The sequence below is a fragment of the Lissotriton vulgaris genome, chromosome 1_1 (genome assembly GCF_964263255.1).
Source record: "Lissotriton vulgaris chromosome 1_1, aLisVul1.2, whole genome shotgun sequence".
Lineage (NCBI taxonomy): Eukaryota > Metazoa > Chordata > Amphibia > Caudata > Salamandridae > Lissotriton > Lissotriton vulgaris.
In genome coordinates this window covers 2,088,734,860-2,088,746,362 of record NC_141685.1, presented here as the reverse complement: position 1 = coordinate 2,088,746,362, position 11,503 = coordinate 2,088,734,860, and the positions used below count along the sequence as shown (strand labels likewise).

The 11,503-nt window shown below is 43.6% G+C and overlaps 1 protein-coding gene across 2 annotated transcripts in view; it reads right to left on the bottom strand.

The window, feature by feature from the left end:
* Positions 1–328: 328 nt before the first annotated feature.
* The window catches only part of CWF19L1 (CWF19 like cell cycle control factor 1), a 232,099-nt gene continuing 220,924 nt past the window's right edge, over positions 329–11,503 (bottom strand). For both annotated transcript variants that reach the window (XM_086921175.1, XM_086921183.1), the window contains exon 14: positions 329–986. In XM_086921175.1, the coding sequence (XP_086777301.1) occupies positions 842–986 (145 nt within the window). In that variant the 3' untranslated portion in view covers positions 329–841. The remainder of the gene's footprint in view (positions 987–11,503) is intronic.

Here is an 11,503-nt window from a genome sequence, read left to right as displayed (position 1 = left end):
AGACAATCCACATCTGGAATTCAAAAGATGAGCACGGAGAACAATATATTTAGGACTGGCAAACAATGCAAAATTGGGACTCTCATAGTTGATAGACAGTTGTTGCGGAGGGTTCCCAATCTATAGGAGCAGAGCTGCCGGCAGGTGCAAAGTACTTGTAAAAGATTTGTGTGTCAGTCTCTCATCTGAATTTTGATGATTGCACATGGGTAAAATTTATATCCAAGTATAAGAAATAAATATCAACACGAAAAACATGTTAACCACATTGGCTGGGATGAAGAGCCACAGGAGCATTATGGCCTCAACAAAATATCACTGAATCAAACCAAGTTTTTTTATTTTATTTACAAATACAAGAACCACAACAACAAAAACAATGGGATTCACTAATAAACATATCACTTTAAAAAGATGCTGGTTTTTGAACGTCTGCATTAGTTCCCTAACATTAGTTCTCTGTTTTTAACTAACTCGGTAGGCAACATTTCTGGATTGTACTATAGTAAGCTTATGTGTCTCATGATTTCCTAAATTTTCTCCAGTAAAAATTAAAAAATAGTTTTTGGAAAGATCCCCAAATAAATACTCTAAAGACTTGCGCTCTTCTTGTTTTTCTGTATCCAGTTCTCATGCGTCAGTGACAGAACAGGTTTATTGAATGAGTTATGCAAAAGTTAATTAATCTTCCCTGTGGTTATACAGATAAGTAACCAGCCGAATGCAGCCCAAAAAAAACACACTTCGGAGGGCATAGAAGAGTGTTTAATTCTTGTAGCAGGAAGTGAATATTATTTTCTCTTTAGAGACGGGACTCCTTTTCCAAAGTGTCTCGATCCACTTAGTCCGCTAAGGAGAAATCAAAAGGTTCAAAGCTCTCTCTGAAAGCTTTAGCCAAGGCTTCCTCTTCGTCCTTTGTAGACTTGCATTCCCTCCAGTCCGCTCTGGTGGGTATGTTCAGAATGGCCTCACTTGCCAAGACTTCCCTGCAATGCAGCACACATACCCGTGTTAAGCATGTACAACTACAGTTTCATATGCCAGACATTGTATGTAATCAAATAAACAATAAGGGTGGTTAATTTTTCTAGTTTTAGAGAAATTACTTCAGATAAAGATATGGTTGTTGGCTTTGTTAGTTTACAATACATGCGTAGAATGTAATATATATATATATATATACATACTAGGTAATGGGGATTTCAGAAGGCAGGCTCGCTGCATACCTTTTAAAGCTCAGCAGCCTCTCTCACAGCAGACCTGGGTTCTAATTTGTAGCCCAAAATGCAAGTCCCAAAATACGGGCGGTAAACTCAAGATTGAAAATGACAAGCAGACTGTATGGATACAACCAAATAGACGAACATTACAGAAAAGTAGGCAGCCAGTGCAGCATTCCTGGACAAGTATGATCATGAGATTTTATATCAGGTTCAAATTGTTATCATTCCAGCCCATGGGGGATTACGTGCATCTGGTAAAGTGTTAGAGTAGGAAGATGCATTGGTTAATAGATGTTTAACATACACATAGAATAGAGACCCACCGGAGACCCAATACTATGAATAACAGACCAGTCTACCACTGGATCTGCATTATTGGCATAAAGGGTATTTTCTTAAGAATGATATTCACACATCACAATTTGAAGGACAATTGGATATGATGAATCAAAGCAATCGAATATGTCGATATTTCCAGCTCTATGGCACTTACTTCCACAGATTCCAAAAAGATTATAGCATCTCGTGCAAATCAGCATTACCTGATGAGCACAACTCACAGCTTATCAGACGGGATGACAGCAATGTCTGTGTTCATCTACGGCTTGGAGCTCAAGGGGGCTATTGCTCGGACTGAAACACTGAAATAGTCTTGCCTCAACAGCAGGGTGGACCTGGCACAAAGTAGAGAGGCGAGGCGCAACTGGACCATCAAGACAGATTAGTGAAAAAGTAGTCAGTTTCCTAAGATACTGGTAACAAATAGAACATCAGTATCCGTGAGATTGCAAGGCGGGCTGGAGTCAGGTAACTTAAAGCCCATACAAGCTCAAATCCTCCATGCTTCTCGGCATGCGTGGGAAAGACAGTTTGACCACTGTTGCCCATGTACCTTGCCATGTATTGTAGCATTCTCAGATAGTGCTTAACACCATTCGGAGGGGGGAGGGGTGGGTGTGAGGGGGCGAATTTGCATATGCAGCTAGGTTTTTTGGAGTGCAGATTTGGACATGGACCTGGTTGTATAACGATGTATGTGGTTGGCATCAGATGAGGTGTATGAGGTATGGCGATGTGCTCTGAACATGGACTGTCAGCGCTGCTGCACCCAAACAGTGAAGTGTTTAGAGCGAGTTTGAGAGAAGACGCTTTGTGCGAATACCTACCATTAAAGGGATGGAGTATAACAGACTAGCATACTCGTGGTAAGAGCCTGATTTTTAATGGACTCAGAAATTCAAGGTGGTTGCTTATTGCTCTTAATCTAGCTGTTAGGCAGTTCAATATTTTCGCTGTCTGAAATGAGGAGTTTCCACAATACAAGATTTGCAGGAAGACAGGTGTTGATCAGAGTTGAGCCAGCATGAGCTGAAGTGTTCTCACTTGATGGTAGGTCAAAAGTTTTCTATGGAGAAATCGTAGTCCTTAGTCAGGAATTGCACAATGAGATGCGTACATTGCTTGTGAATGTGATATGTCCACCTAAGGAGGGCCACATAAATTGTAAGGCAGGAGAGATTAATGACCGGTTATGGAGGTTAAGGAGTTGTCTTGCAGCTGCACTTTGGATTCTCTACAGCTTGTTCATTACTTGGTTGGATGCTCTTAGACAAATTCAATTGACTTAATACAGGTGGGAATGTACTAGACTGACAGCGGCTTGTCACATTTGTAAGGCAGTTTTCTTTGCATTCAATGGCCTATGACTGGCAAACATTGGCTCATTGCACAAGAAGTGTCTTACCTGCACAGTTTTAGAATCGGAGTTTGAAGGAAGTGCTCAAGCCAGGCAGAGGTCTGAGATACACACTGAAAAGGAGGGGAGACGGAGGTGCTCTGGAGACTGATGGAAAATGGGCAGAATAAAATGGAGGGATGTATACAATGATAGGTCTGCTAGACGCCAATAATTAAATCTAGTTGAAGGTAGGACCTTAAATCCCTACCAATTTCAGCCTGTGGGACAGGGCTAGATGTTGGCCCAAATCAAAGGAAGCAGAAATATCTCAAGGTTGTTGTACCACTATTCTGAGTCAACTGTAGTATTGAGGTCACACCCAGTTGTGATTAGTACAGATGCTGTGCTTCTGCACGAGCATAATCAGTTTAGGTTTAGATTGCTCTGTTCAATGAAGGAAGATTATAGTAGCTGGTAGGCAACCCTTTCAATCAGTTTCAATAGGGCCATTCGGAGATAGTTTGCTAATCATGACAGATTGTGGGCCTTTTTTTCTAATATGATGAGCTTAATTACACAATTGGAGGTTTCTGGGAATGTGCCAGACAACAGGGATTACTTTAAGACTATTCTGGCCGAAACAGTTTTTAAGCTATTGATGAAAGTGTTCTTGAATATGGATGCGTCGCAGGGTTCTGCTGGAGACTTGATCTACCACAATCCATTGTCAGTTTGTTGAAGTCTCAGTGGAGTCTAGAGGGTTGTAGGTTACTATTTTGTACTGTGGCACTTGCCCGTTTGTGGAGACATGCAAGTGAGTTGGCAGTAGTCTTTGTTATTAAACTCGTGGGGTTTTTCCAGTTTTTTGCCTGAAGAGATGAAGTGGCTCGCAAAGGAATCCTATCTCTCGTGTGTGGTTGGTTTTGGAGAATAAGCACTCAGGGTGCAAGATTTTGGCGATCATTTTCTGCAATTGTTTTGGTTGTGCAAGTGAACTCAGATCATAGGCAATAGTGAAGCCAATTTTTTTTCAGTTTTGAAAATTCTTGGGTGGCGTTATAACCACTGTGTATTCTTAGAATAGTCTGTTTTCCCAGACTCTTTGCAGAGATCATTTGTTGGATCCAAGAAATCATACATCTGCAATAGCCAAGCTTGCTTTCACACATCAGTGCAAGTTGGCAATGGTATTTGTTGCGAGGATATTGTATAGAGCTTAAGATAGCCAGAGATGCAACTACTGAAGGTAGATATATTAAAGCCGAGTATGACTTGGAGAGTGGCAATATCAAGATACTACCATGGTCTGGGGTCGGTTTTAGTAGTTATTGCTGGAGTTTTGCTCGTTGGAACGGGTAGAACGGTGAAATGAATTATGGCATGACCAGTCTAAATCATGTGATATTTGATAGTAACAAAGCTCAATGGGGCAACTCTTGGATCTAGGGCATGTCTGGCTGTGTGGGCATGTCTCTCAATCATTTCAATCAGGTTCAACAAGTCCATGGTTGATAGCATGCATCTGTAGATAGATAGCCACGGTTCATCAAGCCAGGTACTGAAGGCTGCCAGTATGCAGAGATTAATAACTTTGTTATCTTTGGCAACTACTTTTCGGGTATATACACTACACCCACAATTTTCACACCTTGTCAATCTCTCAAGGCTCCAAACTAAATCTAGAAATTCTTGCAATAACTCATGCGTACTAAATGTACATATTGCAACTCTACACCACCTCCAGTCATGACACGGAGCTGCAGTAAGGTGCCACACCTGCATGCTGATGTCAGCTTAATCACTCGACATTCCTCACTCAAGTAGACAGAGTGCACCCAACAAAAGGAAAATGCTACTTACCAGTATGCATCTGTTCTTGGCATGTAGAGTTGCAGAGTTGTACACTATGCATAGATCGCCATCTGGTGTTGGGTTCGGATGTTTGCATGTTGTTTTTGTCTTCGAAGAAGTCTTTTAGTCACGAGGTTGGTAACTCATCCTTCGGTTGACAGTGCGCATCGGCTTCAGCTCCATCGTTAAATTGTTTTTGCCACTAGGGTTAGATGGAGTAGTGAGAAATAGAAAGATGTCCATGCATGATGTATTTAAGTAAGATACGACTGGAACAGATAGAGGTATCCGGGGAGGAAGGTGGGCGTGTACAACTCTGCAGCTCTACATGCCAAGAACAGATGAATACTGGTAAGTAGCATTTTCCGTTTGAGGCATATGAGCTGCAGATTGTACACTATGCATAGACTAAACAGCAGTATCTTCCTTAGCGGTGGCTACCTGTATCTGTAGCAGTAGTTTGAAATAGTGTTTTTAATACAGCAAGGCCCACACTAGCATGTTGTTTTGCTTGCACATTTACACACTGGTGTTTTGTGAAGGTGTGTGGCCCAAGTTGCTGCCTTACATAGGTCATCTAGAGGAATGTTCCCCAAGAATTCCATAGAGGCCCCTAGTTTACGTGTAGAATGAGCTCTAGGGGGAATGGATAATGTGTGTTTTGCTTTAAGGTAGCATATTTGTATGCATGTACAATACACCTTGCAATTCCTCTTTTGGATATAAAGTTGCCCTTATGAGGTGGGGAGAAAGCAACAAAACGTTGTTTGGTTTTCCTAAAGGATTTCGTTCTTTCAATGTAGTAAAGTAATGCTAAGGTGTGTAGAGCTCTTTCTGCCACCGAGTCTGGTTGAGGAAAGAATACTTTTAGTTCTACATACTGGTTTGGATGAAAGGCAGAGACCACTTTAGGTAAAAATTTTGGGTTTGTTCTAGAACCACTTTGTTATGAGGGATTTGTAAAAATGGTTCTTGTATGGTTAGTGCCTGGTGGCGACTAGAAATGCTACTAGTAAGGAAGGAAAATGCTACTTACCAGTATGCATCTGTTCTTGGCATGTAGAGCTGCAGAGTTGTACACTTAGCATTAGATCTCCACCTGGTGTTGGGCTAGGATGATTGCAGGTTGTTGTTGTCTTGGAAGAAGTCTTTGTAGTCACGACATAGGTGACTCCTATCTTGGACAATACTGTGCATGGGCATCGGCTCCATCCTTAGATTGTTTTTCGCCATGATGGGAAATGGAGTTAGTATAAGTAAAGAAAAAAAGGATGTCCATGACTGTGCATCTAAGTAAGATGAAAAACTGGAACGGATACAAGTCCCGGGGAGGCGGGAGGGCGTGTACAACTCTTCAGCTCTACATGCCAAGAACAGATGCATACTGGTAAGTAGCATTTTCCGTTCGAGGTAGATGAGCTGCAGATTGTACACTTAGCATTGATTGTACAGCAGTGTCTCCCCTAGCGGTGGTCTCTTGTATCCGTTGCAGTTGTTTGAAAGAGAGTTTTAAGAACAGCTTGGCCTACTGCAGCTTGCTGCTTGGCTTGCACAGCAACACAGTAGTGTTTAGTGAAGGTGTGTGTTGTAGACCATGTTGCTGCCTTGCATATGTCTTCTAAGGGGATGTTCCCTAAGAAAGCCATGGAGGCTCCTAGCTTGTGTGTGGAGTGCGCTCTAGGAGGAACTGTTAATGTACGTTTTGCTTTTTGATAGCAGACTTGTATACATTTTACAATCCACCTTGCAATTCCACCCTTAGAGATGGGGTTGCCTTTATGAGGCGGAGAGAAAGATACAAATAATTGTTTTGTCTTTCGAAAAGATTTAGTCCTATCTATATAGTAGAGAAGAGCTCTTTTAACGTCTAGGGTATGTAGAGCTCTATCTGCTACAGAGTCCGGGTTTTGGAAAAACACTAGTTTAATTGAAAAGGAGTAATCACTTTTGGAAGGAATTTAGGATTAGTTCTTAGAACAACTTTGTTACGATGGAGTTGTAAGAAAGGTTCTTGTATAGTGAGCGCTTGTATCTCACTTACTCTTCTAAGAGGTGATAGCAATAAGGAAAGCGGTTTTCCATGTGAGGAATTGCAGTTCACATTTGTGTAGAGGTTCAAAAGGGGGTGCCATGAGCCTTGTAAGAATCACGTTGGTTCCACACTGGAGAAGGTGGTAACCTAGGTGGAATGATTCTTTTTAATCCTTCCATAAATGCTTTAATTGCAGGTACTCTAAAGAGAGACAGATGTTGTCTGTTCTGTAAGTATGCCACAATTGCTGCCAGGTGCAGACGTATGGATGAATATGCCAAGTTACACCTTTGTAAATGTAGAAGGTAGCAAATGATATTTTGGATAGAAGCATCTAGGGGATCAATTTGATTATTATTGCAGCAAATGGCAAATCTTTTCCATTTAGCAGCATAACTAGCTCTGGTAGTAGGTCTCCTGGCCTCTTTAATGATGTTCATACAGTCTGGTGGTAGGTTAAGATAACCAAACTTCAGGAGCCAGATTGCTAAATTCAGTTGTTTTGGGTCTGGGTGTCTGATTTCTCCATGGTTCTGTGTTAACAGGGAGGGTGTGAGCTGTAACTTTTGAAGTGGAACCAGAGAGAGATCCAGCAGTGTGGTGAACCACGGTTGGCGTGCCCATGTGGGAGCTACCAGGATTAGTTTGAGAGACTGTTGTCTGAGCTTGCGCACTACTAATGGAATCAGTGGGAGAGGCGGAAAAGCATATGCAAATCTGCCTGACCAGTTCATCCATATTGCATTGCCCTTGGACAATGGGTGAGGACATTTTGCATTTTCGTGGGTGGCAAACAGATCTATGTGTGGATGACCCCACCTCTGGAAGAATGGCTGAAGAACTTGTGGATGTAGTTCCCATTCGTGAATCTGTTGTGACTGCCGACTTAACAGATCTGCTATCGGATTGTGAACTCCTGGAAGGTGTTCTGCCAACAGATGTATATTTTGAGGAATGGCCCATCTCCAAATGTTCTGTGCAAGCTGGGACAGTTGCAGAGTGCGTCCCCCCTGTTTTTGTATATAGTACATGGCTGTCATATTACCGTCCGGATTAAGACCGCTTTGTTTTGTACTTCTAGTTGAAAAGTCTTGAGTGCTAAGAATATGGCTAGCAGCTCTAGATGGTTGATATGGAACAGTTTTTGTCGATTGTTCAATTGACATGGAGTTGTATGATGTAAGAGATGGGCTTCCCATCCTGTGAGAGATGAGTCTGTTGTGAGCACTAACTGTTGAACTGGTTCGAGTAACGGCCGTCCCTTTGTCAAGTTTTGGTGTTCCACCATTGCAGAGAGCGATGCGTGCGGCTATCCACCAACACCAGGTCTGTTAGTTGACCTTGAGCCTGGTTCCACTGTTGTGCTAGGCACTCTTGTAACAGGCGCATTTGCAATCTTGCGTGTGGTACTATGAAGATGCAAGATGCCATCATGCCTATTAGTCTCATGAACACTCTGGCTTGCAGAGATTGTTGTTGTTGGAAGACTGACGAAGGCTTGAATGCTCTGTATCCTTGCTAGACTGGGATACACTAGAGCTGTAGCTGTGTATTGTAGCCCCTAGATACTGGTGAACATGAGAAGGCTGCAGGTGCGACTTGGTGTAGTTGATCGTGAACCCCAAGTTGTGCAACGTTTGAATTGTTTGATGTGTGTGTTTGAATGACTTGGCTTTTATGAGCCAATCGTCTAGATAAGGGAAGACATGTATCTGCTGCCTTCTGAGATGTGCTGCTACTACTGCTAAGCACTTTGAGAACACGCGTAGTGCTGTTACCCCAAATGGAAGGACTTTGAACTGATAGTGTTGTCCTTTTATTACAAACCTTAAGTACTTTCTGTGAGCAGGGTGTATAGGAATGTGAAAGTAGGCGTCCTTTAGGTCTATGGTGAAAGGAAATCGCCTTATTGCAGTAGTGAGAGCACTTGTTGCAGAGTGATCATATGAAAATGATCTGATTGTATGTACTGATTGTGGGGCCTGAGGTCCAGAATTAGTCTTAGTGTCCCGTCCTTTAAATACAGCGAGTAAACCCCTGTTACATGTTCTTCTAAAGGAACCAATTGAATGGCATCCTTTTGTAATAGTGACAGAACTTCTTGTTGGAGCAGAGTCAGGTGGTCTGTAGACATTGGACGCTGCCTGGGAGATGTGTGGAGGGGTTGCTGTAAATTCTAGGCAGTAGCCATGTTGGATAATCTGTCTCACACACTTGCCTGTTGTAAAGGAGTTCCAGACAGGCAGGAACTGTGTTAATCTGCCCCCTACAGGAGTGGAATGCTGTTGGGGGAGCAGAGGGAAGTCACTGTTTTGTGGTGGAAGAGGATCGATTGCTGTTACCGCAACCTCTTCCTTTGTTATTATTACTTCTGTATCCTCCTCTAAAATACCCCTTGTTAGAGGATGTTTGTGTGTGAGATTTGAAAGATGTTGCGGTGTCTGCTCCAGTTTGTTTGGAGCCTCCTCTGTAGAAGGAGCGACGAAAGGAACCTCTAACTGGTGTGGACTGTAAAACCCCCATAGACTTGGCGGTGTTCGAGTCTTTCCTCATCTTTTCAAGTGCAGTGTCCACTTCTGGGCCAAATAACTGGTTCTGATTAAATGGTTGGTTTAAAATGGTAGTTTGCACTTCCTGTTTAAACCCGGAAATGCGTAGCCACGCATATCTCCTAAGTATGACACTGGTATTCACAGCTCTAGATGCGGTGTCTGCCGCATCTAGTGCACATTTTATTGAGCTATTTGAAATTAACTTGCCTTCCTGTATGAGGTCAGTTGCCTGAGCTTTATACTGATCTGGTAGGTGTTCAAGTAGTTTTTCTAATTGATCATAATGGGCCCTATCGTAACGAGAGAGGAGGGCTTGTGTATTAGCTATACGCCATAGGTTAGTGGCTTGTGCAGCTATTCTTTTACCGGACGCATCAATTACTTTGGATTCTTTGTCAGGTGGGGGTGCTTCGCCAGAAGTTTGAGAATTGGCCCTTTTCCTAGCATTGGACACAACTAAAGAATCTAATGGTAGGTATCCTTTAATATAGACTGGGTCTGTGGGTGCAGGCCAATATTTTTTCTCAATTCTGGGGTTCAAAACTCTAGTGCGTACAGGGTCTTTAAATACCTATGGAGCATGTTTAATGACTCCTTTAATCATGGGAAGAATTTGAAGAGACCGTTGAGACGGAGGAGGATTTTCTCTTAGATATCAGTCTCATCAGAATGCATAGCGACTTTATGGTAAGCAGCAGCTCTGTTTAACAAATGACCAAAACCAATGTTATCCTCTGGAGGGGAAGGTTTTGAAGGGTATAACTGCGGGTCAGGAATATCAGGCACATTTTGTGGGTTTGGCAAGTCCCATATAACGTCATCCACGGGGTATGAGAAAGGCTCATCTATATCATCCCCCTCCACCCAGACTATATTCATCATCATCATGTTGAGGTGAATGTGATGATAAAAGTGGAGAATGTGCAGGAGAGATTTGAGGCGATATGTGAAGAGGAACAGGAGAAGGAGGAGGAGGAGGTATAGGAAAGGAAAAGTGCATAGGGGATGCAGCACAGTCCTTTTTCTTGGCAGGAACCACAGGTGTGGGTGGTGCATCTTCTCTTGTGAAGTGTAGCTTCTACATGACCTGTTCTTGGGTTGATGTAGATCTTTTTTTTGTCGAGGATCTGGCAAGAAAAGTTCCTCCTCATGTACAACCTTCTTGGGCGTCGATTTTTTCGGTTCCATTAGAGGTTGTTTTGTATGTTTAGCCTTGGGGGGTGCTAAAATGTCCTTTGGCGTAGTTTTTGGTGCCGAAGGTGTTGTTTTCGGCTGGAAGGCAGGTCCGAGGGCTCGGGCACATCGGAATCAGGCTTTGTGGGCTTCGGCACTGAAGAAGGTGTTTTCGGTGTGGGAGCCGGTGTCTTCGGCTTAGAGGCGTCGGACGATGGCTTCACACTTATGTTTAGGAGTGGACGGCTTCGGAGCCGGCACTTCTTTCGGTGCTGATTTAGGCATTGGTGCCAATAGGTCTTTCTGTGTCGGTGCCGAGCCATCCTTTGGTTTCGGTGCCGAGCTAGCTTTGGGTTTTGGTGCAGATGGAAGAGGTGGAATCGGCATGTGCAGCTTGCTTGGTGCCGAGGCACTAGAAGGCTTAGTGGTTTTCTTCGGAGCCGGGCTCGAAGGCGTGGCTTTCGAAGTGGGTGTTCGGTCTCGACTGGGCCCAGCGGGCGGAGTGCTGACCTTTGCCTTTGGTTTAGGAACTGTATGTGGTGCAGGGGCAGTAGTACTCACGCGCTGACCCGATGGAACGGAGTCATCTGAGTAGTCTGCCTCTGATACGATCTGGAGGTCAGGTGAATCTTCTTCGGGAACGAGCGGAACCTCTTCATCGAAGATATCCTCTGGTTCCGGAGCGGATCCCCTCTTTACGTGTCGACGGGCCCTCCGATCCCGGATGATTTTCTTTGATTGGAAGGATGCACAGGCTGTGCAGGTTGATTTGTCGTGTTCTGGCGATAGACAGAGGTTGCAGACCTCGTGGTGATCGCTATGTGGAAACTATGCTCGACTTACCGGGCATCTTTTGAACGGAGTTCTTTCCATGAGGTGTAGGCCGCACGGCGTCGATAGGCCCAACGGCCCGCGTGGATGACCAGAATCGAACTGATGGCGTCGAAAACTATTGTAGTCGATGTCGAAGGTAGTTTTTAGAAATTTGAGGAAG